General features: G+C 41.8%; 2 protein-coding genes across 10 annotated transcripts in view; one reads left to right on the top strand and one right to left on the bottom strand.

The window, feature by feature from the left end:
• KLHL18 (kelch like family member 18) overlaps positions 1-2,058 on the bottom strand; it is a 152,892-nt gene extending 150,834 nt beyond the window's left edge. For 2 of the 3 annotated variants that reach the window (XM_082411984.1, XM_082411985.1), the window contains exon 1: positions 1,695-2,058. The gene's annotated coding sequence lies outside the window, so the exon portion shown is untranslated. The remainder of the gene's footprint in view (positions 1-1,694) is intronic. The other variant, XM_082411987.1, reaches the window with a different exon arrangement.
• Positions 2,059-2,194: 136 nt separating this feature from the next.
• Positions 2,195-27,560, top strand: part of SETD2 (SET domain containing 2, histone lysine methyltransferase) — a 118,240-nt gene continuing 92,874 nt past the window's right edge. For 2 of the 7 annotated variants that reach the window (XR_014250514.1, XR_014250515.1), the window contains exon 1: positions 2,195-2,432. Coding sequence is in view for 5 of the 7 variants with exons in the window: in XM_082411904.1 (XP_082268030.1) it covers positions 2,362-2,433 (72 nt within the window). In the remaining 2 variants the exon portion in view is untranslated. Of the gene's footprint in view, positions 2,434-27,560 lie in introns of all 7 variants that reach the window. The other 5 variants (XM_082411905.1, XM_082411903.1, XM_082411907.1 and 2 more) reach the window with 4 other exon arrangements.

The raw sequence follows: 27,560 nt of genomic DNA, 5'->3' as shown, positions 1-27,560 counted from the left end.
CCTCGCACAGAGACGAAGACCCAACACAGCCAAAAATAAATAAATAAATAAACAAAGTAAACAATGCGTTTAAAAAAATACATTAAAAAAAAAAAAAAAAGTAGTCCTTTCCTGTCTGTCCAATGTCAAGTGGCTCCCAATGGCCTATGTGGCATCTAAGGCACAGGGCTCCAATCTATTCTTTCAAAGCCTAAAACATAACACTTAATGAGAGGTATTGTGCAAGCATGTTTTATACAATTTAGTTCAATAATCACAACACTCTGTGCAGTGGATAATGCCTCTATTTTACAGATGAGGCACTGGAAGCATGAAAAGTAACCATGCCTAATGTCACAAAGTTAGAAAGTGGTGGGCTGGTATACAATGCCTCGCAGCTCTTAACCACTGTACTATAACGTCTGAATGAGTGCTTGTTATTTGTTGAAGGTTTAAAGCTTTACAAATATTATCTCATTGGATCCTTAAAACAGTGAGGTCCTGTCCACATTAATATTCTCATCTTACAATGAGAAAAAGCAGATAAATTAAGTAATATTCATAGTTTGTAAAGAAGTGGCCATGGGAGACTTGAACCAAGGGAGTCAGACAGGCTCTGGACCTGCATGACATGCCTAAAAACCAACAAAAAAGCCAAAATAATCCCCAAGTGAGAAACAATGATGATAAAGCACTAACAGACAGTGACAACATACATATATGTGTTTACACACACACACACACACACACACACACACACACACGATATAAAAAAGAGTTAGTAAAGGATGTCTAGTCTCTTATACTGTCGGTTGCTAAAACGGAATACCATAGACTGGGTGGCTATAAACTACAGAAATTTATTTCTCACAGTTTTGGAGGCTGATAGTTGGAGATCAGGTGCCAGAACGGCTGAGTTCTGGTGAGGAGGACCTTCTTCTGGGTTGCACACTGTTTTCTCCTTGTATCCTCAGGGCAGACAAGGAGAGAGCTCAACGGACTTTTATAAGGGCACTAATCCCATTATTCATGCAGGCTCCACTCTCATGACCTAATCACCTCCCAAACGTCCCACCTTCTAATACTATTATATTGGGGGACAGAATTTCACATATAAATTTGTGGGGTGGAGTACACGTTCAGTCCATAACACATACCTCCATCCAGTTGTTTGCTGGTAAAATCCGATTCAAAATTACAGTGGAAAAAAAAAAAAACAACTACAAAAAATCTGATCTTATGAACCTCCCTTAGAGTTTAGCTAATGGCTTTATGTACTCTTGTTTCTCCTTCCAAAAATAACAGACTCACAGCCCTTTCAAGTTGTCCTACTTCATCTTACCATGTCGTTTTTGCAGGAAAGTGATTAATAAACTTTTCTTAAAAGATATTTCCTCCAAGGCCTTTAAGAACCACGCAGAAGACGGGATCCGCAGCTCCCAGATGCTGGGGTGGGGGCAGAATACGTACAGCTCCAGGTGGAGGTGTGGGTGGTGGAATGCAGCCCGGCGACGGGCGGACCGGGCCCAGCCGACCCAGCGGGGGCGGGAGGTAGGAAGGGGCGTCCCCAGAGCTCGGCTTTAGGGCGAATCCCCAGCCTAGCTCCGCTTCCGTACTTGCTGAGGGGACGAGATGAAGAGGCAACAGGGAGAAAAAGCGAGGAAAAATAAAGGAGAGAGGGGCGAGAGGCACGGGAGAAGCGGCGACCGCCTTACCTCAGAGCCCGCAGGCCCGGGGGAGGGGCCCTCGGCGCCGCTGCGGACTCCGGCGCTCCGGGAGGGCAGGTCTTCGAGAGCGGCGGAGCAGGCAGGCTAGTGTGCCGGCGGGTTCGGGCTGTTTCCCCGTCGTCGCCGGCAAACAACCCCGGGGCGCGCCGGGTCACGCCTCAGCGCCCCGCCGCCAAGCGGGCCCGAGGGAGGGTTCGCGGCGCAGCGGCTCTCGGCCCGGGGCGGGCCAACGGCGCTCAGGCCTGGGGCTTATTGTTCCAGGAAGTCGCTGGCGAAGTCGGGCCGGGTCCGCGGGCGGCGCACAGCCCCTCCCGCTCCTCCCGCTCCTCCCGCTCCGGCCTGAGGACAACCGGCAGCTGCCGGCGCGCCGACTGGCGTCGGACTAGCGGCGGGTGCGTGTCTCTTTAAGGGGCCGGGCCTGTGCTGCAGAGGGGAGGGCGGGGTAAGCGTCGCTCCCCGTGTGAGTGTGTGGGGGAGAGAGCGGCGGGCGGGCGCCGGAGGGAGGGAGCGAGCGAGCGAGCAAGCGACGCGGGCCGCCCCTGCCGCCGCCGCCGCCGCCGCCGCCGCGGTCGGACCAGCGGCCTCCTCCCCTCCCCTCCCTCCCGTCGCCCTGCCGCGGGGAGGGGGCTCGCGTCGCCGTCTCCAGCCGCTCCCGATGAAGCAGCTGCCGCCGCAGCCGCCTCTGAAGATGGGGGATTTCTACGACCCCGAGCACCCGACCCCTGAGTAAGTATCAGCTCAGCGGCTTCCCGCTGCCCTCGGCCGCCTCAGCGCAAGCCGAGGGCGGCGCGTCCTGACGGGTTGTGGCGCGGGGAGTAACGGGCCTGCGGTGGACTCGCGCAGGCGGCGTGGGGAGCAGGCCCGCGCCGCCGCCACCGGCCCCTTGTCCGGGCCGCCGCGGGCCGGCGGTTGGGCCCGGCGTTGGCGCCGCTACTCGCGTCGCAGCGGCGGTTGGGCCGGGCCGGTGGGGGAGGGGCGGCGCGGCCTCTGCCGCCACCGCCGCGTCTGCACCGACCCGGCCGGCCCGAGGCTCGGCGGTCTCCTCCGGCTCCTCGCGGCCTGCGCGGGCCGCGCTACAGACGAAGGGGCCGAGTCTGAGGAGCAGCCGGTGCCAGACTCGGCGAGAGGGCACTGGCGAGGGTAGGCCGCGAATCCCCGGGCTCGGGTGAAAGTCTGGCCCGTCGCCTGGCCTACCGGCGACGGCGGCTCCGACCGGAAGGGCCTAGCGTGCGTCTCTCGGCCCAAGGCGGCCGAGGGCCCCGCGCTGCACTCTCGGTTTTGATTTTTTTCTCCTGGAGCTCGATCCTGGCCTGGTAGTGCTTCCGGCTTCATATTCTGCACCTTTGGCATTTCGGTTTTGTAATGGTGGCGAGGTTTGAGTGGCCCCAATGTTGAGGTGACACCGGGTTTGTTTTTCCGCCCGGAGGTGAAAGCGTCCGCAGCGGCATACGTTCTCTACTAGATTCTGAGATTTGCACACTTTCGGACACTCTACTTCCTTGGTAGCAGCAGCCTCTTACCCTGAACGGATGACTTTCTACTCCTTTTGAAGACTTTGCTAAAAAGCAAGAATCGTTTGAGGATTCTATAAACAGACAGTGTTCCAGAAAACCGAAATATCGTTTTGCCCAATAGTATGTTTTCAGCCTAGGACATTTTTACATTTCTGTTGTGGGCTGTGTCTGCTACTGTATCCGATATCTCAAGAGAGCTTCCACTCCAGAGCCTGGATTCACTTCTTTCTCTGCATCCTCACAAGAGTATTGTTTTAAAAAGCTATCCTTAAACTCCATTTGCTGGTGTTGGTTAAGTCTAGACCTACGAATATGACTCATTTCAAACTTAACAGTTGATAGGGATTTCAAATGAAATTCACTTTTATGGCCAGAATGATTCCAAGAGATATGCTCTTTTGACACATTTTACCTTAGTTTTGGTGTGGCTCTTTATAGGCTTTTGGTTTGAAACTTGGAAAACCTCAACAACAACAAAAAAATTCTGTATCATGATCCAATAAACGCTTATTGAGCACTTGTCCTGTCTAAAATAACATGCTAGCTCCTGAATGGGCTAAGTGGCTGCTTTCAGTTCCTTTTACCAGGTTGTTTGGTGAAGTCCAGAAGCTTTAAGTATCACATTCTTACACTTCTTGGGGGAAAACATAATTTTTCATACTACGTGGGAAAATGGACTTAGAAGTGCATCTCTGATAGACGTGAATGTGGAGAGGAATCAAGAATGTTTTATTTTTTTATATAAGGTCTTGGAGTTTTTATTTTCACTGCTTTTTGGCAGTGGAGATTTCTAAGTGACTAAGTGCTAAAATACATGTGTGTATGTGTGTGTATTAACCTACTTGGAGTATGTAAAGAATTATAAAATGTTTTATTTCATAATACTGTAAGAATTGGAAGGGCTCTTGATAGGAGGCATCCTGAACGATATCCCCTGTTTTACAGATGCAGGAATTGAAGCCTAGATAAGTGAAGTGACAACAAATCCTATGAGGTAGTATGTATAAACTAGTTAGGGTTTGTAATATTGGAGAGAGAAAAGCAGTATAGTGGAGGGTTAAAGAACTTGGATTTCAGAGTCAGGCAGACCTGTGTTTGAACACTCGTTGAACCTTGAACAAGTGACTTGATCTCGCCAAGTTTGAGTTTTCTCATCTTTGAAATAGGTGTCATAATGGAAGCAACCTCATAGGGCTTTTGGGAGAATCAAATGAGAATAACATATGGAAAGCACTTGGCCCAGAGCATGGCACGGGTAAGTGCTTCTAGCTGGGGTCATCAAGGAACACTTAAGAGGATTTTAAGTCAAGCATGAAAAGATTATGTGGCTAGAGAGGTGGTGCCATGGCTGGGGGGGAGGAATGACCAAGTGACCTTTATAGACTTCAGATAGTTTGAAATGCTTCTTAGACACATGAAGAAACGAAGCATGAAACTTAAACCCAGTTTGATTGAAGTAACAGTTGGAACCTGATGTTCTGTGTTTGCCTTTTACCGAGTATTTAATCAGACACAGCTGTAAGACCTGGCTTTTCCTGTGGCATATAGGATTGTGTTTCAGGTGAAAGTGGCTGTAATCACCTGAGTATCAGTGTTTTAGGTGTTTGCTGTTGGGCAGGCCCCGGGCCGGGTGTTGAGGGCACTACAAATTAGATCCAGTCAGAGTCTTCAAGGAATTCTTCTAATGAGAGACACAGGCAAGTACTTTACAATGATAGAAGTGCTGTTTTTTTAATGTATGCATGTTTACTTTGTGCCAAACATAGGCATACTAGAGGTGAGTGGTGTACAAAACAGTTTTGCTAGTGTGGGCACCCCTCCTAGTGCGGGGTGAAAAACAATAAATAATAATGGAATGTTCAAAGGTAAGTGCTTTGGAAAATGGAGCACGGTAAGGGGGATTCAGAATTTCTGGGGTAGATGTTGAAATTTAAAATGAGGTGGGGCTTCCCTGGTGGCGTAGTGGTTGAGAGTCTGCCTGCCAATGCAGGGGACACGGGTTCAAGCCCTGGTCTGGGAGGATCCCACATGCCGAGGAGCAACGAAGCCCGTGTGCCACAACTACTGAGCCTGCACGTCTGGAGCCTGTGCTCTGCAACAAGAGAGGCCGCGATAGTGAGAGGCCCGCGCACCGCGATGAAGAGTGGCCCCCACTTGCCGCAACTAGAGAAAGCCGTCGCACAGAAACGAAGACCCAACACGGCCATAAATAAATAAATAAATAAATAAAATAAAATTTAAAATGAGGTGAACTGGGTGAGCCTTCTTGAGAGTGATATTTAGGCAAAGACTTAAAAGGGAGGAAGTTAGCCTGGTTAACGTCTGGGGAGAAAGCTTTCCAAGTAGAGGGAATAGTTTGTTCCAAGGTGCTGAGGCTGACCTAGTGAGTTCTGCTCAGTATGGCTAGAATGGAATGAACAAAAAAGTAATAGTACATTATGTTGGGGTGGGGTACAGATTTCACAGGGCTTGGTAGAGGCTTTATAAGGACTTTGCCTGGAGTTTTCAACCAAGGAGTGACATGATCTGCTTTCCGCTTCTGAAGGATCACTCAGTTTGCAGGGGGGAACAACAGTAGAGGCAGGGAGACTTATAATTGTAAGGAAGCTAGAAATCTAGGAGGGAGATGCTGGTGACTTGTATCAGGGCGGTAACAGGAGATAGAAATGGTTGAATTCTGGATATATTTTGAAGATCAAACCAGTACGATTTGTTGATAGATCAGATGTGGCACGTAAGAGAGGAGTCAAGGATGATTCCAAGAGTTTTGGTCTGAGCAGTGAGAAAGATGGGGTTGCCATCAACTAAGATAGGGATGACCGTGAGAAGAGCAGGTTTGGGGAATAGATTAGGAGTTCAGTTTTAGACGTGGTAGGTTTGAGATGCCTGTTACACATTCTGGTTGAATTGATATCCAAGTCTGGAATTTAGAGGAAGGGTCTGGACTAGAGATAAACTTTGTAGTCATCAACTTAAGTAGTATTCAAAGCCACAAGACCGGATGAGACCACCAAGAGATCCAGTGTAGAAAGAGAGAAGGACCCAGGATTGGTCCTTTTAAACTGCAGTGTTAAGAGGATTGATATAGTGGGCAGTGTTAACATGGATGGCATCCATAAACTTAGGGGGAAAATTACCTCTTCACTAACCTCTAACTAGAAGTTAGCATTCCTTTTAATTATTAATGTAAACAGCAAACTACAGTACTATTAACAGTACCTGTGATTTTACTACTAGTACAAATCACAGATATTATATTGTGATTATTGTAGATATCTCAAAGTATTATTTATGTTCATCATTACATAGAAATTATAGTAAATAGGAGATCCACCACTAGATTGTTGAGAAGCATATATATACTACTATATCATACATTTGGGTTTCTTGTCCCCAAGGTAATTGGTCTCCTTTGTTTATTTCATATATTTAAAAATACTAAGCTGAGAAGGAATTTGCAGGCTTCATCAGACTGCAGAATGGTCCAAGGCACAAAAAATGTTAAACCCTTGAGCTCTGGATCCTAATTCCTGGTTTAGAATCTCACCTCTTTTACTTAATAGCATTATGAACCTGGGCAAATTTTGTAATGACTCTGTGCCTTAGTGTCCTTATATGTAAAGTCAGGATCATAACAGTATTTTCTACAAAGGGTTTTATGAGGATTTAAGAATTAGGACAGTGTTAACTCTTTTATTATTAGTATTGGATGGAAAGATGCAGCTAGAAAGAACAGTACTTTACAAGGCACCATGATACGAAAAGCATGGTGAATTTGGCAAAAATAAAGTTTATTAACTGGGAAAAAATACTTTGGCATGTCAAATAAAATATAAAGCAGTGAGGATAGTTGTGTTCTCATAAAATTCTCATAATTCATCTAAGTTACAATGGGGATAGAGATGCCATAGGAAGCCAACTGAAAGAATAACGTGGTCACCAGATTCCACATATGGTCTGGACCTTTAGTAGCTTTGCAGCCAGTACATAATTCAGTTTTTGTTATTTTATAAGAGAGAAATAGCTCTGTAGTGATTGAGGTATGTTCTACAGGCCAGGGTACAGTCTTCGGTAGGTACATGGGAGGCCAAAATATTACTTGGAGGCTTTCCTGGTGATCACAGAAAGCCTGGTGGAACTATCCTAGTACTTAGGATAGAGTATACCTCTCCAGAATTCATGTCCCTCTTTGCTCTTGCCTTATCTAGATTTCAGGCCCACCAAACTTCTACTGACACACTATGTCTTTAGAAAGGTATCAAGCAACAGTTGATACAGTTGTGTTTTCCTAAGAAATGTTCAAGCTGCCAAGCCATATCTATCAATCATACTTTTCTAGTGTTAGTGGGACTTTTGTGTTTCACATTTTCTCTGCCACTTTTCACTGTAGTGATTAATTGATTTAATCTAGTCCCCTTTAGATTGAAATGCATTATGATTTACTCTTTAACAGATATTTATAATAATTTTTCTTAACCCTGATACTTAGTGTTGTTCTATGAGCATTGTCAGTTTTTTCAGAGAAGCTATAATAGTCATATGCTAGAATCAAAAGTTGACTAGCTTCATCATTTCTGTTAATTCTTCCAGGATACTATAGAGCACCTTATTTTGTAATGCACTAAGGGCTACTATTGTAAGACCCTGAGAGACGTTTCATATTAGAAACTGAAACATTTACACCTAGAGTAACTGAAAGTCAGGTTTAGGATTCTTCCTTTTCCTTTCTGAGAGAGATCCACTCTCTAGGGGGAAGGAATCTTTTATTTTGAAAAAAAATTCAGACTTGCAGGGAAGTTTTAAGAATAGTATAGTGAACTCCCGTATTTTCACCTAGATTGACCAGTAGTTGAAATTTCACTACATTTGCTTTATCTTTCTATATAAAAACATATATACCTGTGTTTGTTTATTTTTGGCTGAAACATTTGAGAGTAAGGTGTAGGCACCATCACCCTTCACCGCTGAATAGTTCATAGTACTACCTAAGAATAAGCATTCTCTCAGATAACCAATGTGCAGTAATTAAATTCAGGCAATTTAACATTTATAATAATACACCTGATATATGTTCATATTTAAAGTGTGCCTATTATCCCAATAGTGTCCTCTTTTTTCAGTCTGGGATTACACATTGGATTTAATTGTCATGTCTCTTAGTCTTCTTTATTCTGAGGATAGAGCTTTAAATTCAAGGTTTGAAGGTACTTTACTACTATTATCTCTTTGTGCTAACCATCAGTGTGATATTTTGAAAACAATAACAACGTCTGGTAATAGATTTGAAATGATTTCTTTTTTTATTTTTATTTATTTATTTTTTTGGCCTCGCCGAGCGTCATGCTGGATCTTAGTTCCCTGACCAGGGTTCAAACCTGTGCCCCCTGCATGGAAGTGCAGAGTCTTAACCACTGGACCACCAGGGAAGCCCTGAAATGGTTTCTTTTTTTAATTACCAAAACAATAAATGCTTATTGTGAAAGGGTAAGATAATACAGATGTTTATAGAGGAAAAAGTAAAAATCCACCTTTAGCATCTCCTTCTGGCTCCATCTCTTCAAATCCCGCATCCAAGAGGTAACCACTACTGACAATTTAGTGTATTCCTTTCCAGACCTTTTGTTTTTGTCTACTACACATATAGTATCATCTACATGCTTGCATTTACATATAAGATGTGTTTATCTTTTTTTAACAGGGAATATTCTATACTGTGGATGTACTGTGTTAAGTTGCTTTGTTTTCTTACCATGTTAAGGAGTTTAAAAGGGCCTTAGGATATGTGCTGTGTGGAAAATGTCTCCTTCCAAGTATATCAGGTAGTGTATGATGGTGTTTTGCGATTCTCTTTAGAGTTTGATTCCTATATTTCTCTCTTTTCTTTTTTAAAATTTTATTTTTTTGTCCATACTTATTTCTGTTTGTCCTCTCTGGTGCTGATGTATTAAATAGCTTTTATTCCTGCCCTTTGATTAATTGGTTGCTTATTTTAAAAACTCAAGGTGTGGGCTTCCCTGGTGGCGCAGTGGTTGAGAGTCTGCCTGCCAATGCAGGGGACACGGGTTCGAGTCCTGGTCTGGGAGGATCCCACATACCGCGGAGCAGCTGGGCCCGTGAGCCACAACTACTGAGCCTGCGCGTCTGGAGCCTGTGCTCCACAACAAGAGAGGCCGCGATAATGAGAGGCCCGCGCACCGCAATGAAGAGGGGCGCCCGCTTGCTGCAACTAGAGAAAGCCCTTGCACAGAAACGAAGACCCAACACAGCTAAAATAAATAAACAAATAAATAAATAATAATATTAAAAGGAATTCCTTAAAAAAAAAAACTCAAGGTGTTTAAGTATAGTCTCTTGAAAATGGTTGATTTGAAGCTTGCCAACAAACTAGCCAACTGAAAATTCAGTAGGTTTGCTTTTTTTCATAATGGGAATTATATTTGGAAGTGTACTTTCATGGATTCAAATGAGAGGCAATTTTTGTCATTCTTGGTTACCATACACTAATCAGGTGTTGTATTTGAGTCCCTTAGCTTTAGAATTAATGTATAATGTCCTTTATGTTTAATTTGGTAGTTTTTTTTTTTTTAATTAATTTATTTATGGCTGTGTTGGGTCTTCGTTTCTGTGCGAGGGCTTTCTCTAGTTGTGGCAGGCAGGGGCCACTCTTCATCGCGGTGTGCGGGCCTCTCACTGTCGCGGCCTCTCTTATTGCGGGGCACAGGCTCCAGACGTGCAGGCTCAGTAATTGTGGCTCACGGGCCCAGCTGCTCCGCGATATGTGGGATCCTCCCAGACCAGGACTCGAACCCGTGTCCCCTGCATTGGCAGGCAGACTCTCAACCACTGCGCCACCAGGGAAGCCATAATTTGGTAGTTTTTTTTTTTTTAAATCAAGCTCAATGGTTATTTCAGTATCTTTTCCAACTGAGCAAATACTTTGGTCATTTAGATGGAGGTTTAAAGTTGGTGTGAATTCCTAAAGATGCTTTTTATTTTAGAATGCCTTTTCTGTCCGATGCTAACATCTCACAAGTGAAAATATCCTTAAAATGGTGTGGGTATTGATAGGAATTTGATCGTGCTGGCAGGCTGCTACCAGGTCTGCTTACTGGGAGCAGTGCTGTGAGCTTGTAAGAACCTGGAGCAAGTGGTGGTTTCTGACTGTAGCTCTTCCTGCTGCCCACTTCCTGCCAAGTACAGTTAGACTCTCTTTGGGGAGGGCTGTGTAGTAATCACCAATATTTGCTTCATGATTAGCTCTTTGGAGACTCATGGACTAACTTGTATTTTGAGTCTTGTGTGTGATATTTTGCTTCTTGGTGAATAGTTGTTAATTATTTTCTCTACTTTAGTAGGCAGAAGATGCCATGTTTAAAATTTTTATGAATTTTGTATGAATGTAAATTAGAGCTAACATTTTTCATAAATTGTATAGATGGATGCAAAAACCTTTTTTTGGAAGTCCATTTTTCTGAACCTGAGCACACACACAAACTTTCTAAAATTGCCTGGTTAAATATATAACTCTTCCATTAATTTCTCAATTCTAGTATCTATATCAACTCTAAAACACATTTTATGGTACTGCTTCTGTGCTGAAAATTTAGTTAAGGATTATCTATAGTAAACAGTTGAATTTTGTTGAGGTACAATAAAACATTTTGTTAGAAATAGGTGAAAATGTACTACTGAAGTTTTCCTCAAGGTCACCATCATAGGTATCTTATTTAAGCTTAAGTTTACTGTATCCATTAAAAAATTAAAAAATCTGTTATGGGTGTATTATTATTTAGGAAACCAATTGTATAAATTATGAAAAATATAGTACGGAGTTTTCTTGGCAGATTAACAGCAGTTTGACGAATTAATGTTAATAACTAAATAGTAACAAATTGAAACAGTGGTAGTTGAGTATAAAACAAGTATTTCCCCAGTTATAGAATGCTCATGTGTATTATAGAGAGACAGTGAGACTACCAAAAAATACTTGGTGCTCACCTTTCTTTGACTCCTTTTCTTTATTACTAGACAAGATAATGATAGTGTCAGAGGATACGAAATTGGAGCAGGAGTTGGAACCTATGATAGGACATTTTTTTCAGCTGTGCATATGCTAGCTGCAAAATTTGTTAGCTATGTGCTTTTGTGAAATGTACTCATTGCTTAAGTATTTTCATTATTATTATTTTTTCCATATAAATATTTTAAAAGATGTATTTGTATACATGTGTATTTTTATAATTCTCCAACTTTTAAGATACTTTGGGTGGTTACTAATAGACAGCATCAAGAAAGACTAATATTTCATTGGAGCCTGTCTGTTTTAGCATTCATCCATTCTCTTGCATGATCTAGACTTGTTGGTTCTGTTGCTAGGACCTAAGGGATTTTGTAGTCCTATGTACCAGAAAATCCAAGGACCATGATGAATATGTTTTAGAGACTTATTCTTTTAAATGGAGGAATCCCAGTAACTAGCAGCTGGGAACATAGTAGTATGTGCTTAGTATTGGTAAATGTTTGAGTTGACCTGATTCTTCATTACTGTCATTATTCTGTTTTTCTCATAGAGTGAATAGCAGCATTAATAATAACTGACATTGAAAGACCGTCTTAAATAACTATTAGATTAGGAGAGAGGAGGTCAGGGTACTGAGTGGTATGTGTTGAGCTGATGAGAGTGATTGGTGCTCAAGACACTTTTTAGCCTTCTTCTGTTGATCCTGGTGGAGACAAACTAATGAAAATTAGAGATCTCATGGTGGTGGTCTGAGAGAGATTATGACAACTGCCTTTGGTGGGACAGTGTAGTGTGCTTTGTTACATCCCCCCCGCCCCAGTCTTTTTAGTTGTTTTATACTTGTGTATTTTCCGGAATGGATAACCTATTTAAACTAGGCCCGTGTGCTTTACTCTTGTTTGTCTTTTATTCAAATCCTTCAGATCAGTAGTTTCATTTATCTCATTATGAATATTAGGGGCCAAAAGGAAGTGAGGAAGCTACAAATGCAGTGATAAATCAAGGGGTGTTTTTAGATATACCATAAAGCTGTGACATTGAAAAATGGTAGAAAACTTGGTACTCTAAAAATTGAGGCTTTTGTTCTGTAGGATAGTTGATGCTTTTTTTAAAAAGCGTAATTGCTTAGCTCTATAATTTTCTTTTTTTTTAAATTTTTTATTGAAGTATAGTTGATTTACAATGTTGTGCCAATCTTTGCTGTATAGCAAAGTGACTCAGTTATACACATATAGATGTTCTCTTTTTTATATTGTTTTCCATTATGGTTTATCCCAGGAGATTGGATATAGTTCCCTGTGCCTAGGACCTTGTTATTTATCCATTCTAAATGTAATAGTTTACATCTACCAACCCCAAACTCCCAGTCCACCCCCTCCCTCCCCCACTCCCCCTTGGCAACCACAAATCTGATCTTTATGTCTGTGAGTCTGTTTCTGTTTTGTAGATAAGTTCATTTGTGCCATATTTTAGATTCCATATATAAGTGATATTATATGGTATTTGCCTTTCTCTTTCTGACTTACTTCACTTAGTATGGTAGTCTCTAGGTCCATCCATGTTGTTACGAATGGCATTATTTCATTCTTTTTTATGGCTGAGTAGTATTCCGTTGTATATATGTATCATATCTTCTTTGTTCATTTCTCTGTCGATGGACATTTAGGTGGTTTCTGTGTCTTGGCCACTGTGAATAGTGCTGCTGTGAACGTAGGGGTGCATATATCTTTTTGAATTATAGTTTTGTCTGGATATATGCCAAGGATTGGGATTGCTGGATCATATGGCAACTCTATTTTTAGCTTTTTGAGGAACCTCCATACTGTTTTCCACAGTGGCTGCACCAATTTACATTCCCACCAACTGTGTAGGAGGGTTCCCTTTTCTCCACAACCTCTCCAGCATTTGTTATTTGTAGACTTTTTAAGTTTTATTTATTTAATTAATTTATTTTTTGCTGCGTGTGGGCTTTCTCTAGTTGGCGGTGGGCAAGGGCTACTCTATTGCGGTGCGCGGGCTTCTCATTGCGGTGGTTTCTCTTGTTGCAGAGCACAGGCTCTAGGCGCACGGGCTTAAGTGCCTGTGGCTCGCGGGCTCCAGAGCGCAGGCTCAGTAGTTGTAGCACATGGGCTTAGTTGCTCCGCGGCATGTGGGATCTTCCTGGACCAGGGCTCCAACCTGTGTCCCCTCCATTGGCAGGCAGATTCTTTTTTTTTTTTTCTTTTTAATAAGATATCTTTTTTTTTTTTTTTAATTTTTATTTACTTATTTATGGCTGTGTTGGGTCTTCGTTAATGTGCGAGGGCTTTCTCCAGTTGCGGCAAGCGGGGGCCACTCTTCATCGCGGTGCGCGGGCCTCTCACTGTCGCGGCCTCTCTTGTTGCGGAGCACAGGCTCCAGACGCGCGGGCTCAGTAATTATGGCTCACGAGACCAGCCGCTCTGCGGCCTGTGGGATCCTCCCAGACGAGGGCTCGAACCCGTGTCCCCTGCATTGGCAGGCGGACTCCCAACCACTGCGCCACCAGGGAAGCCCGGCAGGCAGATTCTTAACCACTGAGCCACCAGGGAAGCCCTTATTAGTGGACTTTTTAATGATGGCCATTCTGGCCATTCATGGTACTTCATTGTAGTTTTGATTTGGATTTCTCTAATAATTAGCAGTGTTGAGCATCTTTTCATGTGGCTATTGGCCATCAGTATGGCTTCTTTGGAGAAAAGTCTAGTTAGGTCTTCTGCCCATTTTTTGATTGGGTTGTTCTTTTTTTGTTATTGAGTTGTAGGACCTGTTTGTATATTTGCAAATATTTTCTCCCAGTCTGTAGGTTGTCTTTTTGTGTATGGTTTCCTTTGCTGTGCAAAAGCTTAAAAGTTTGATTAGGTCCCATTTGTTTATTTTTGCTTTTATTTCTATTGCCTTGGGAGACTGACTTAAGAAAACATTGCTAGGATTTATGTCAGAATGTTTTGCTTACCTTCTCTTCTAGGAATTTTATGGTGTCATGTCTTATATTTAAGTCTTTATGCTCCATGGCTGTGATTTTAAAGGGCATGGGAGCTAGTGCCTCTCATTTTACAGAATAAGGAAGGAAAAGGAGGCCCAAAGAAGTTCACGCTATGCTCACTAGTTTAATGGCAGTACCACAACTTGAGCAAAGGTCTCTTCATTTACCGATTTGTCAAAGACTATCTTTTTAACGGTATTAAGAAATATTTGGAATAGCTGCCATTCATAATCAGCTGGATTTCTGTATTCTGAGTTGTTTTCCTGGAGGTCTTCTGGATTAGTTTTGAGGTGCTTATAATAGTTCAATTTGGAAGGTGCAGGGGATTCCCTAGTTGAGTTGGTTCTTTCGTCTGACTTTGCAGATATGTATTCTAGAGGATTAGAGGCCTGGACATCATTTCAGCAAAAGGTACACTGGATATGTGGGTCATCCAGGTCTGCCCCTTTGGCCAAGTGCCTTTAGTCTGAAATCTGCATTGGAAATGAGCTTCTAGGAACTTTTAATCCCATATGAAACTCACGCCTTGGTTTGTTGTCTTTCCATATATTAAGGAAAACCAGGAGAGGTACACATGTAGAGGTAGAGAACTTGCCTTTTGTTGAGAGGTGTAATGTTTGTTTTTATGCCTTTCTCGTGTCATGCATACTACTGCACTGCTGCTTGTGCTACTTTTTTTTTTTTTTTTTTTGTCTTATCAGTGCATACTGTGTCCAGGCCTTGAGGTAGTCCTAGTTCAAGGGTGCTGTTAGGACTTCAACTCATAGTTTTTGGACAGATGGACACAGTTCATAAGTAGCAATAATGAACATATTTGTGGGAGCATAAGATGCCAAAGAGACGTTCCTCATTGCTAATACTAAGGAATCAAAGTAGTTGCAGATTAACAGGAGAGACTATACAATCATGGTTGCTTTGAAATAAGAAACTTGAATGTAACTTACTAATGTCTGTAGATGTTTTTTCTACTTAAGAATTGTTTGGGAAATGGGGACCATTATTACTTTTACCTAAGTTCTTCTCAGTTGAACATCATTAAGACCCTAATTCAATTAATCTCTGATTTAGAAATTTACATTATTCAAGGTTAATTTTAAAACCAGTGCTTATTTTATGGTGCTGTAGAGGTAGAAAGAAGATACACAAGTTTGGCAAATATTTAAATTGAACCTGCATCATACTTTGAAATTTCCCTGTTAGTAAATTTTCTTATCTTTAGTCTTCATTTAAAGAAAGTTTGAGGAGGATAAGTAACATTGTTTTGTCTGTTTCATTAACATTTCAGGTTAGTTATAGTTTAAACCTAGGTTTGCTAGAGTAATTTTTTTTTAGTCCATCAGTGAACATAATACTTTGATTTTGTAAGAGGCACAATCTCGAACGGGGTTGGCAAACAGGCCACTGGGCCAAATCCAGCCTGCCTGCATGTTTTCGTACAGCCTGTGAACTAAGAATGATTTTATATTTTTAGATGGTTAAAAAAATCAGTAGAATAGTATTTTGTGACATGTTAAAATGATATGAAGTTGTAATTTCTATGTCCATAAATAAAGTGTTATTGGAACACAGCTATGCTCTCTCATTCACAGCAGTCTGTGGCCCCTCCCGCCCACCCTCCCTCCCTCCCTCTCTCCCTCCCTCCCTCCCTCCTCTCTCCCTCCCTCCCTCCCTCCCTCCCTCCCTCCCTCCCTCTCTCCCTGCCTCCCTCCCTCCCTCTCTCCCTCCCTCCCTCCCTCCCTCTCTCCCTCCCTCCCTCCCTCCCTCTCTCCCTCCCTCTCTCCCTCCCTCTCTCCCTCCCTCTCTCCCTCCCTCTCTCCCTCCCTCTCTCCCTCCCTCTCTCCCTCTCTCCCTCCCTCTCTCCCTTCCTTCCTTCCTCTCTTTCTCTCTCTTTCTTGTCTTTATTGAATTTGTTACAGTATTGCTTCTGTTTTATGTTTTGGTTTTTGGCCAGGGAGGCATGTGAGATCTTAGCTCCCCAACCGGGGATCAAACCCGTACCCCCTGCATTGGAAGGCGAAGTCTTAACCACTGGACCACCAGTGAAGTCCCTGTCTATGGCTGTTTTCACAAAAAAATGTTGGGAGTTGAGTAGTTGTGACAGAGACTGCAGGGCCTGCAAAGCCTAAAATACTTACTTTTTGTCTCTCTATAAAAAATTTGCATACACTTGCTCCAGAGCACTAATGAACAATCATATATCGAGTGTCTCATTTTCACGACTGCTTATGTACAGTTTTTGAATGTGTTACGTTTTCCAGAGAGCATGACCCATCCCAGTTTCATGCTTTTATTTTATTATTTATTTATTTTTAAAAATTTACTTGTTTATTCATTTATTTTTGGCTGCATTGGGTCTTTTTGTTGCTGCACGCAGGAGCTCTCTAGTTGCAGCGAGCAAGGGCTACTCTTTATTGTGGTGCGTGGGCTTCTCATTGCGGTGGCTTCTCTTGTTGCAGAGCATGGGCTCTAGGCGTGCGGCCTTCAGTAGTTGTGGCACGTGGGCTCAGTAGTTGGGGCTCACGGGCTTTAGAGCTCAGGCTCAGTAGTTGTGGTGCCCGGACTTCGTTGCTCCGCGGCATGTGGGATCTTCCCAGACCAGGGCTCGAACCCGTGTCCCCTGCATTGGCAGGCGGATTCTTAACCACTGTGCCACCAGGGAAGTCCCCAGTTTCATGCTTTTAGAGTGGCTTGGTAAGAAGCCCCAACTTGGCATTAGAGTGATGATATCACAGGTTGGAATAATTACTTGTGTTTTATGTTTCTCTTTTATGATAAGCTTTCAAGGAAAGAGTTTTAAACTTTCATGTTGTTCTCATACTGTCAGGAGAACAGAATTTAACGTAAGGAATTGGTTAAAAGCGTTTTTGGAGAACTAAGAAAATGAAAAGGGGACACTGAGGTAACAGAAAGGCAGAAGTAGCTACTTGCCCTAGGGCTGGGAGAAAAAAGGGAAGAGGGTGTGGTTACCAGAACCCAGAAGCTTGGAGTAGGGCCCCTCTTGGAGCTGAAATTTCCAAAGGAGGGATATTGGACAACTGGTGCTTGTGTGTGAGGAATTGCAGTCAGGCTGGTCTGGGATTTTGGGAAAAAGGTAGAAACTGGAATCGACGCCAGGATGAAATGCATTAATGGGTCCATACACATAGGAACTGTGACCAATAAGAAGGAGCATATATATTCCCTCTTATTCTTCCAGCCTTTGATTCTTCCTCTAGCACCTGCTATTACTATCAAAGGAGAAATGTAGTTTATAGGGTCCTAATCATACTTTAACAAACTAGAGTGTGGAAAGTGTGGGCTAGAAGCTGGAAGAAAATGTCTTAATAAATGGCATGTGGTCTAAACATATTGAAAATTTCTCAAAGCCCCAGGTAAAAAATGATTGTAGTGTATTTTCAGGAATCTGGGAAGGAAAAAAGAAATCCAAAAGAAGATTTTTGGATGAGCACTGTGAAGCTTCTGGGAACCTTTTTGTTTGGTTTTGTTTTTTCAGGTCATAAGGTCTGTTTAATCCCCACACATTGCACTGTTCTGGAGGCATTGTTTTAAAGTGAAAGCCTAGCTTTCTGTTTTCCTTGGTCTGTTGGGTACGATAGGAGTGAAAGGAGTGAAGAATAGAACTTTATTAGCAGTTAAACCCTAACATATAGAAAGGGGAGACTTTCTGTATATGCTTCAACTTAGCATTGTCTACTACCCCAAAATAGAAAAGTAAATACTTACTTTCTTTTTTTTTTTAATAAATATTTCTTCAGCCAGCTTCTTCTTTTTTTTTTTTTTAATTTATTTATTTATGTATTTATTTTTGGCTGTGTTGTGTCTTCGCTTCTGTGCGAGGGCTTTCTCCAGTTGTGGCAAGCGGGGGCCACTCTTCATCGCGGTGCGCGGGCCTCTCACTATCGCGGCCTCTCTTGTTGCGGAGCACAGGCTCCAGGCGCGCAGGCTCAGTAATTGTGGCTCACGGGCCTAGTTGCTCCGCGGCATGTGGGATCTTCCCAGACCAGGGCTCGAACCCGTGTGCCCTGCATTGGCAGGCAGATTCTCAACCACTGCGCCACCAGGGAAGCCCCAATACTTACTTTCTTATTGCGGTGGCTTCTCTTGTTTTGGAGCACAGGCTCTAGGCGCGCAGTTATCAATTATTTAGAAAGTAAGGGGTTCCAAATAGAATAAAGCTAACTCGTGCATGTTCTGGTTTAGTTAGTGTTTCTCAAACTATCTGTGGTGAAAGACCAGGGTTTTTGGTTTTTTAAAAAATTTATTTATTTTTGGCTGCGTTGGTTCTTCGTTGCTGCGCGCGGGCTTTCTCTAGTTGTGGTGAGCGGGGGCTATCTTCGTTGCCATGCGCAGGCTTCTCATTGCGGTGTCTTTTCTTGTTGCGGAGCATGGGCTCTAGGCACGCGGGCTTCCATAGTTGTGGCTCGTGGGCTCTAGAGCGCAGGCTCAGTAGTTGTGGCGCATGGGCTTCATTGCTCCGTAGCATGTGGGATCTTCCCGGACCAGGGCTTGAACCCACGTCCCCTGCATTGGCAGGCAGATTCTTAACCACTGCGCCACCAGGGAAGCCCAAGACCAGGGTTTTTGTTTCTGTTTTTTTCCAGTCTGTCATGGACTGATACTTTTAAAACATAATAAATATGAATTCCTACAAAAATGAAGTTTAAAATTTAGATATTCAGAATACAGTGTCACTGATGGAACAGTTTTATGTATCTTGATTGTGATAGTGGTTACATGAGTCTATACATGAAATAAAATTGTGTAGAACTACTCACACAAACGAATATGAATGCAGGTTAAGAATGGTGAAAACCAGATAAGGTCTAATCTGGTTAAAAGTAATGTACCAATGTCAATTAACTGGTTTTGTTTTGGACTATAGCTATATAAGATATCACCATTGGAGGGAGCTTGGTGAAGAGTACAGAGACTGTACTGTTTTTGCAACTTCCTGTCAGTCTGTAATTATTTCAAATTAAAAACTTGAAAAAACATGAGCCTACTGATCACTGGTCAAGGTTATATTGCTATAACAGTAGTTTCCAGACTCTAGTCTCAATTTCTGTAGTTACGGATATATGACAAACGGAACCAGTTGGCATTGTTTGAACACCACAGTTAAGTGTTAACTCCCTGCCGCTCTTGGCTTCTCTATATTTTTTTACCATTCTCTTCAATCTGTTCCTACCTTTCATCTCTTACCTCCACTTCTCTACTCCTCATTTATTTGAAATGATCTACTGTGCATATCAGTGCCAGTACCTGGAGACATAAATACGAACAAGGCCCTTACTATTCATGCTTCTTTTCTTTTTTTTAAAAAAATAAATTTATTTATTTTATTTATTTATTTTTTGGCTGTGTTGGGTCTTTGTTGCTGCGCCCGGGCATTTCTCTAGTTGTGGCGAGCAGGGGCTACTCTTTATTGTGGTGCGTGGGCTTCTCATTGCGGTGGCTTCTCCTGTTGTGGAGCACGGGCTCTAGGCGCACGGGCTTCAGTAGTTGTGGCATGCGGGTTCAGTAGTTGTGGCTCGCGGGCTCTGGAGCGCAGGCTCAGTAGTTGTGGCGCATGGGCTTAGTTGCTCTGTAGCATGTGGGATCTTCCCGGACCAGGGCCCGAACCCGTGTCTCCTGCATTGGCAGGCGGATTCCTAACCACTGAACCACCAGGGAAGCCCCATGCTTATTTTCTAGTAGTGAAGACTATTGTTAGAGAATCTTTCAAATATGTAATTCAGATAGCTCACAGTGCTTATTTGTTGAGCACTATGTGGCAGGCGCTCTATGGAGGGTTTCACTTTTTATTTTTTTAACTGAAGTGTAGTTGATTTACAGTATTGTGTTAGTTTCAGGTGTACAGCATAGTGATTTGGTTTTTTTGCAGATTATATTCCATTACAGGTTATATTACAAGATACTGGGTGTAATTCCCTGTGCTCTATAGTAAATCCCTATTGCTTATCTATTTTATGTATAGTAGTTTGTGTCTGTTAATCCTGTACTCCTCATTTGTCCCCTCCCCACCTTGGTAACCATAAATCTGTTTTCTGTGTCTGTGAGTCTCTTTCTGTTTTGTATAAAGATTCATTTGTATTATTTTTTAGATTGTACATATAAGTGATATCATATAGTATTTGTCTTTGTCCGATTTATTTCACTAAGCATAATATTCTTTAGGTCCATCCACATTGCTACAAGTGGCAATATTTCATTCTTTTTTATGGCTCAGTAATACTCCACTGTATGTGTATATCCCATCGTCTTAAACCAGTCGTCTGTTGATGGGCACTTGGGTTGCTTCCACGTCTTAGGTATTGTAAATAGTGCTGCTATGAACATTGGTGAATATGTATCTTTTCGAATTAGAGTTTTCATTTTTTCCGGATATATGCTCAGGAGTGGAATTGCTGGATCATACTGTAGTTCTATTTTTAGTTTTTTAAGGAACCTCCATACTGTTTTCCATAGTGGCTGCACCAAGTTACATTCCCACCAACAGTGTATAAGGGTTCCCTTTTATCTACATCCTCTCTAGCATTGTTTGTAGACTTTTTGATGATGGGTATTTTGCCCCGTTTGAAGTGATACCTTATTGTGCTTTTGATTTGCATTTCTCTAATAATTAACAATGTTGAGCATCTTTTCATGTACCTGTTAGCCATCTGTATGTCTTTTTTGGGGGGAAATGTCTGTATTTAGGTCTTCTGCCCATATTTTGATTGGGTGGGTTGTTCTTTCTGATATTGAGTTGTATAAGCTGTTTGTATGTTTTGAATATTAGCCCCTTGTCCGTTGCATTGTTTGCAGATATTTTCTGTATGGAGGATTTTAAATAGATATTCTCTGCTCATCACCTTTGAAGTAATTACAGTACTACTATCTCAGTTTTATAGATAATCTGTTTGGCCACCATTTCTCTTAGCATCTTAGGTTAAAAAGTGTTAAAAAGTATTAGAGTTGGTTTTCAAATCCAGTTTGACTGACTTTTCAAGGTTTTGCTCTTATATATTATTCTGTTATGCCTCCTCATCAGGTGTTTTGAAAACATATAATGGGGGAGAAGAGGAATTGAATGGAGCATGCCTTCTGGACAGAAGGCGCTAGAACAGAAAACTTTGGCTGAACCGTGTACTAGTTACAGTGTTTACATAGTGTCAGCTTTGATTTTCAGTGCTCTCATCGGTGTAGATGGTAGGCATGAAAACCAGCTGCCTAGTTCAACTTCTGGGTATGGTATTAGTTACTGTTGTTAATTCTAAGTCATAGTCCTGTCATAGTCCTTTTATCATTTTATTTTACCTTTTGTTGTTTCTCTGTGAGGTGTGCATCTGCCTTGTCAACTTGCAGTATTTCTTTGTCATAGAGCATAAGATTTGACCTCTTACAGTGAGTTGTTTATGTCACTTACTGCCCCTCTGTGATGGCTGGAATATTTTAAAGTGGCTAGGGACTTGACGGCTAGGGCTGTAGATGAACTGCGTTTTCTAAATTGTAATATAGTATAACTTGAAATTTGAGATACAAAACAAAACAAAAAATCTATGGTATAGAAGTTCTGATAAAATTCTATTTTATGGAATAGCTAGCTTTATTATTGTTATACATTATTATTATAATATAGTATATATCTGGAATTTGGTATCTGGAAGTGGAAATTGCATCCAGACTTCTCATTTGCAAAATGATGTACAAAATACTCTATTGTTCTTAGGTTTACCTTGAGAACTCAAAAGATAATTTTCACACGAAATGAAAATTTAGCACAGTGGTGCCTTATCCAAAGAGATTGGCAAATGGGTGGAAAATGGGTTCAAATATTCAGAATATTAATATTCTCCTTCCCACATACAAGACAGTTTTATATTTACCATTGTTGAGTTTTTTTGTTTTTTTGGTTTTTTTTTTTAAAGTTTCTCACCTTGAGTCTCTTCAAATAAAATGACTCTAAAGTAGGGACTTCCCTGGTGGTCCAGTGGCTAAGGTTCCACGCTCCCAGTGCAGGGGGCCCAGGTTCGATCCCTGGTCAGGGAACTAGGTCCCACCTGCTGCATCTAAGAGTTCGCGTGCTGCAACTACAGATCCCACATGCCGCAACTAGGACCTGGAGCAGCCAAATAAATAAATATTTTTAAAAAATGACTCTAAAGTAGAACTGTGTATTGATGTTATTTGGCAAAAGTTAACTTATGGAAAATACTTCCCATCATAGCATAATGTTTACTGTGGTTACATGTTTATGATTTTTTTGGGGGGGGTGTTATTGTTGGGGAGTTAAATTCTTACAACCATAGAGATAAATGCTAAATCAGATGGGTGAATCCTGGTGATTACTTTTGCTTGGGTCAAGGGATTAATGCTTAGCCACAACCAGGTAAATGGGCCCTGATTGTGGGTAGGTGGGTGATTGGATGGTAACAGGAATACATATCTTTTGCCAGCACACTTCTCTGCTTGCTGCATGTGCACACACGGTCTCCTGTTGTTTACTTGTTTGGAGATTTGTTATCCTCGTTCATATTGCAATTAAACATTTAAAATTTTTTATTATGGAAAATTTCAAACATTCATACAAGAGAGAACGGTATAATGAAAATACCCCTTGCCCCTGCCCAGTGTACTCATCCAGCTTCAGCAGTTATTAACGTTTTGCCATTCTGGTTTCATCTGTCCCCTACTTTTTTGTTGTTGTTACTGGAATATTTTAAAGCATGCCAGATATTCTCTCATTTCATACTTTAATATATAGAAATAAGAGAGGCTTTAAAAATAACCACAATGCCATTATCATATCTAATGCAATTGGCAGGAAATATTTAATGTTATTTAGTACACCATCCCTGTTCATTTTTTTAAAAAAAATTAGGGTCTAAATAGTTAAGTAATTTTTTAAAAGAATTTTAAAAAATATTTATTTATTTATTTGGCTGCATCAGGTCTTAGTTGTGGCACACAGCATCTTCGTTGCTGCATGCAGGATCTTTCATTGTAGCGCACAGGCTTCTCTCTAGTTGTGGCACATGGGCTCCATAGAGCGCTGGCTCAGTAGTTGTGGTGCAAGGGCCCAGCTGCCCTGCGGCATATGGGATCCGAGTTCCCTGACCAGGGATCGAACGTCCCTGCTTTGGAAGGTGGATTCTTAACCACTGGACCACCAGGGAAGTCCCATTATGTGATTACTAGATTTCAAATCTCTCTTAATCTGTGATAGTCTCCTTATATGTTTGCTATATATTTTTTTGAGACTGGTAGTTACATCAGACCCCTCACCCCCACGACTGCCAGTAGTTTATCAGTTACCTATTGCATCATATGTGGGGGACACATACCCTGTTGTCTTGCTTTTAGTGATGTCAGAATTAATCAGTGGATTCTGGTGTAGTCACTCTGATCCATTCATTACAAAGTTCTTCAAACTTTCATCTACTGGGTTTTGTTACCATTGATGATTGTTGCATTTATTAGCTAGAATTCTGCTATAAAGTACAACTATTACTCACCATCTGTTTGATTGCCCTGAAACACAGACACATGATCATCAGGACTCTAGTTTGAACACTTCTGTTACTCTTTATTTCATGATACAGCCCCTTCTGTTGTTAGGCAGATACATTTACTATTACACTGAATCAAAATACATTTCTCTGAAACTTTTTACCCTTTTTCTCCCAGTTTTGTGTAATAGCTAATAAATATTTGACTTAAAGAGCAAGGGCTCTGCAGTCAAACAGCCTGGATACTTGGCTCTGCCACTTTGCCAGCTATAACTGTAGGTTTCTTCATTTGTAAAAGTGGGAATACAAATACGTAGTATACCCTTCATAGGTTTGAGAATCAAATGAGCTAGATGTATGTAAAGCGTTTAACGAAGTACCTGAAAAATGGAAAATATTCTATTAGCTACTTATAATGGTGATGGTGGTCTAATAATGGGGCTATAAGACAGTAGTATACATAATGTAATGAGGTTACTGAGAACTACCTTCAGCTCTTTTTGTGATTTATTGACTAGTAGTAAAACTGAATTTCAGCATTTATGCATTCTGTGTTTTGAAGGTTATTTGGTAATGGATATCCCCTCTCCCACAATTTGCTAGTGAGGAAAATAAAACAGATAATTTGAGAGATTTAACTCAAAGTAATGAATAAAAGTAGTGAAACTCATTTGTATGTAACAAGCCCTAAAATGTTCAAATTAGATCCCCATGCAGCCTAATTATGGGTTTTGGAGAACAAATTGCTTTAACAGGAGAACATAATTCACTTCATTCAAGTGTTCCTGCAAGCTGATTTGGAAGACAGATTTAGAAACAGATTTCAGGTGTATACAATTGTTAACATTCGGGATCATATTCTTGCCTTTCCTCACTGACCAGGAACTGTACAGTGATACATTCGAGATCAGCTGTGTTTGTTTACAAAGTGATTTCTTGTTTAAAGAAAATAGCTTTACTTACTGTCTATATAGACACTCTGCATTAAAGTTGCAACTATTTGGGGGTGTAAGAGTAATTGATGAGTATGACATGGGGGAGAGAAGTGCTGTTTTGACTTACATTTATATAATCAGAGATAGCTTTGATCAGATGACATACTGTGAGAATATTCCTGCCGTGTAAATGCTGTAATTTTAATAACATTTGTTTTTATTAATTTTTTTCTAGATTTAATCTGTGTACATGAACCTCTACCAGTTGAAACTCTATGTTTGAGGTACTATGCTAGTTGAAGATGTGGACTTTAGGGCAAGTGAGAAATAGTGCTTGTGTTTATCAAGTCCATTGGCACCAGTTCATGTTAGCATATTCATTCCAAAGTGCTTTGCCTAAAGTTTCCAGGCCTTTGATAAAAAGCAGTGGTATTCATGACTTTTTTGTCCACATAAATCACATATATTTCTCATCAGTGTTTTAATTCAGTTGTCCTCATTCGTCCTATTTCTTGGATGAGAGTATGGCAAATGTTATAAATTAATTTATGGCCTGTATGGCTTGTTTTTTTCCACAGGTCAGTTTTGAGGTATTTCCCTCTTTTCCTTTGAGAATTGCTTGAAATGAGAAAGCTAAAACCTGGTATTATTGTTAAGAAATTTCTTTGATTCAGAAAGTAATGAGGGGGCTTCCCTGGTGGCGCAGTGGTTGAGAATCTGCCTGCCAGTGCAGGGGACATGGGTTCGAGCCCTGGTCTGGGAAGATCCCACATGCCATGGAGCAACTAGGCCCGTGAGCCACAACTACTGAGCCTGCGCTTCTGGAGCTTGTGCTCTGCAACAAGAGAGGCCGCAACAGTGAGAGGCCTGCGCACCGTGATGAAGAGTGGCCCCCGCTCGCCGCAACTAGAGAAAGCCCTTGCACGGAAACGAAGACCCAACACAGCTATCAATCAATCAATCAATCAATAAAATTTAAAAAGCTCTAAAAAAAAAAAAAAAAGTAATGAGAGGCTTCCCTGGTGGCGCAGTGGTTGGGAGTCTGCCTGCTAATGCAGGGGACACAGGTTCGAGCCCTGGTCTGGGAGGATTCCACATGCCGCGGAGCGGCTGGGCCCGTGAGCCACAACTGCTGAGCCTGCGTGTCTGGAGCCTGTGCTCCGCAACAAGAGAGGCCACAATGGTGAGAGGCCCGCTCACCGCGATGAGGAGTGGCCCCCGCTTGCCGCAACTAGAGAAGGCCCTCGCACAGAAATGAAGACCCAACACAGCCAGAGAGAGAGAGAGAGAGAGAGAGAAAGAAATCTCACTGAATAATATCTCTCTTAAAAAAACAAAAAAGTAATGAGAATTTATGCTAGGAATGGGACTGGTAAACCCAGGGGAGATTATACAGTAGGGACAAAATGTTGCCTTTGTCTCTTTGTAACTTAAACTCTATTTAGGAAAGCAGGAACAATAAATGCAAGTCAAGGCTATGTGTGTGATTGTCATTCTGCAAAGTATATGATGTAGGAGTCGAGTTTATTAGTAGCGTCTGGAGTGTTAAGGAAAGGCATAGGAAAAGGCAGTACAGTGCCGAGCACATAGTAGGCACTCAGATAATTGTCAAGTGAATGAAACTGACTGAGAGGACTAAGATGAGTATGGAAGCTGATAATGTGTGTGTGGACGCTGAGAGAGAGGGAAGATGGTTGAATGAAGAGCAGTTTGCAAAATTATTGAAGTCAAGACTGATCTATGTTTGAACTTAGAAGAGACCATCTTAACTATTGAAATTTTTAGTGGGGAGTAGTGTAAAGCAAACCTAGCTAGATAGGAAAGTGAGTGTGATGTCAGCCAAATTTTACTGAGTACTTTCTATGTTCGGGGTTTTTGGCACTTAAATGCACCTGTGAACAAGATAAACCCAATCCGTGCCCTAAAGCAGTTTGTATTCTAGTGGGAGGAAACAGGCACTACATTAAAACAAAACAAAGGGAAAAAATACCTCATATTGATAAAGGCCAGGAATGAAGTAAGGCACTATAAGATAGAATGATGGGGGAATCTCAGAGGGGATAACATTTGGGATGTCATCTTACGATTGAGAAGTAATCTGTCAGAGATCTAGGGTGAATTGTATTCTAAAAGAGAACCTTCAGGAATGTTTGAGGAATGGAAAGAAGGCTAACGTGGCTAGAAGCTAGGGAATGAGGAGGAGGGACTGAAAAGAGCTAAGGTCAGAGAGAGTGAGCAGGTATGTGCCATATGATTTATGTTTTTGAAAGACCACTTGGCTGTTACGTTAAATTCATAATATGTGTCTATAACAATAATCTTAATTGGTGTATGGGGTTATCATCATTAGTTCCATTTTGACCATGTTACATTTGGGGTAAATGAGACATCCAAGGAGAAATGTCCAGTGAGCATTTAGGTAAATAAGTGCAAAGGGTTTGGTTTGGAGATGTGGAAGTCAACAGTCTATATAGATGACACTTAAAGCCATGAATTTGGATGAGATGAGGTAGGAGGGAAAAAAGTAGATGGAGAAGAGAAGAAAGGCCAAGTAGGGATCAGGTTTTGGGACACTCCCAACGTGAGGACATCTGAATAGGAAGACGCCAACAGATAAGATTAATAGGAGTAGCCAGTGAGGGTAGGTGGAAAAACAGGAGAATGCGGTCTGTGAAAGCCTAGGGAAGAAATTGCCATTGGCCTTAAGATGTTGGTCACTAGTGATGTATCCCTGCCCCTGCCCCCCCTCTTTTTTTAAGGTAAGACATACAAAAATCTGTTTGACTAATGAGAATGGAGAGAGACAGAGACTGGTGATAGAGGAGAGGGAATTAATTAGGAAATGAAAGTCCTTGAGAAGGCAAGAAATAGGACACTGAGCAAAGTGGTG

The sequence above is a fragment of the Balaenoptera physalus genome (genome assembly GCF_965194825.1).
Source record: "Balaenoptera physalus genome assembly, chromosome: 11".
In the NCBI taxonomy this organism is placed as follows: Eukaryota; Metazoa; Chordata; class Mammalia; order Artiodactyla; family Balaenopteridae; genus Balaenoptera; species Balaenoptera physalus.
The sequence above is the reverse complement of the archived record's forward strand: the minus strand, read 5'-3'. Positions and strand labels throughout refer to the sequence as shown.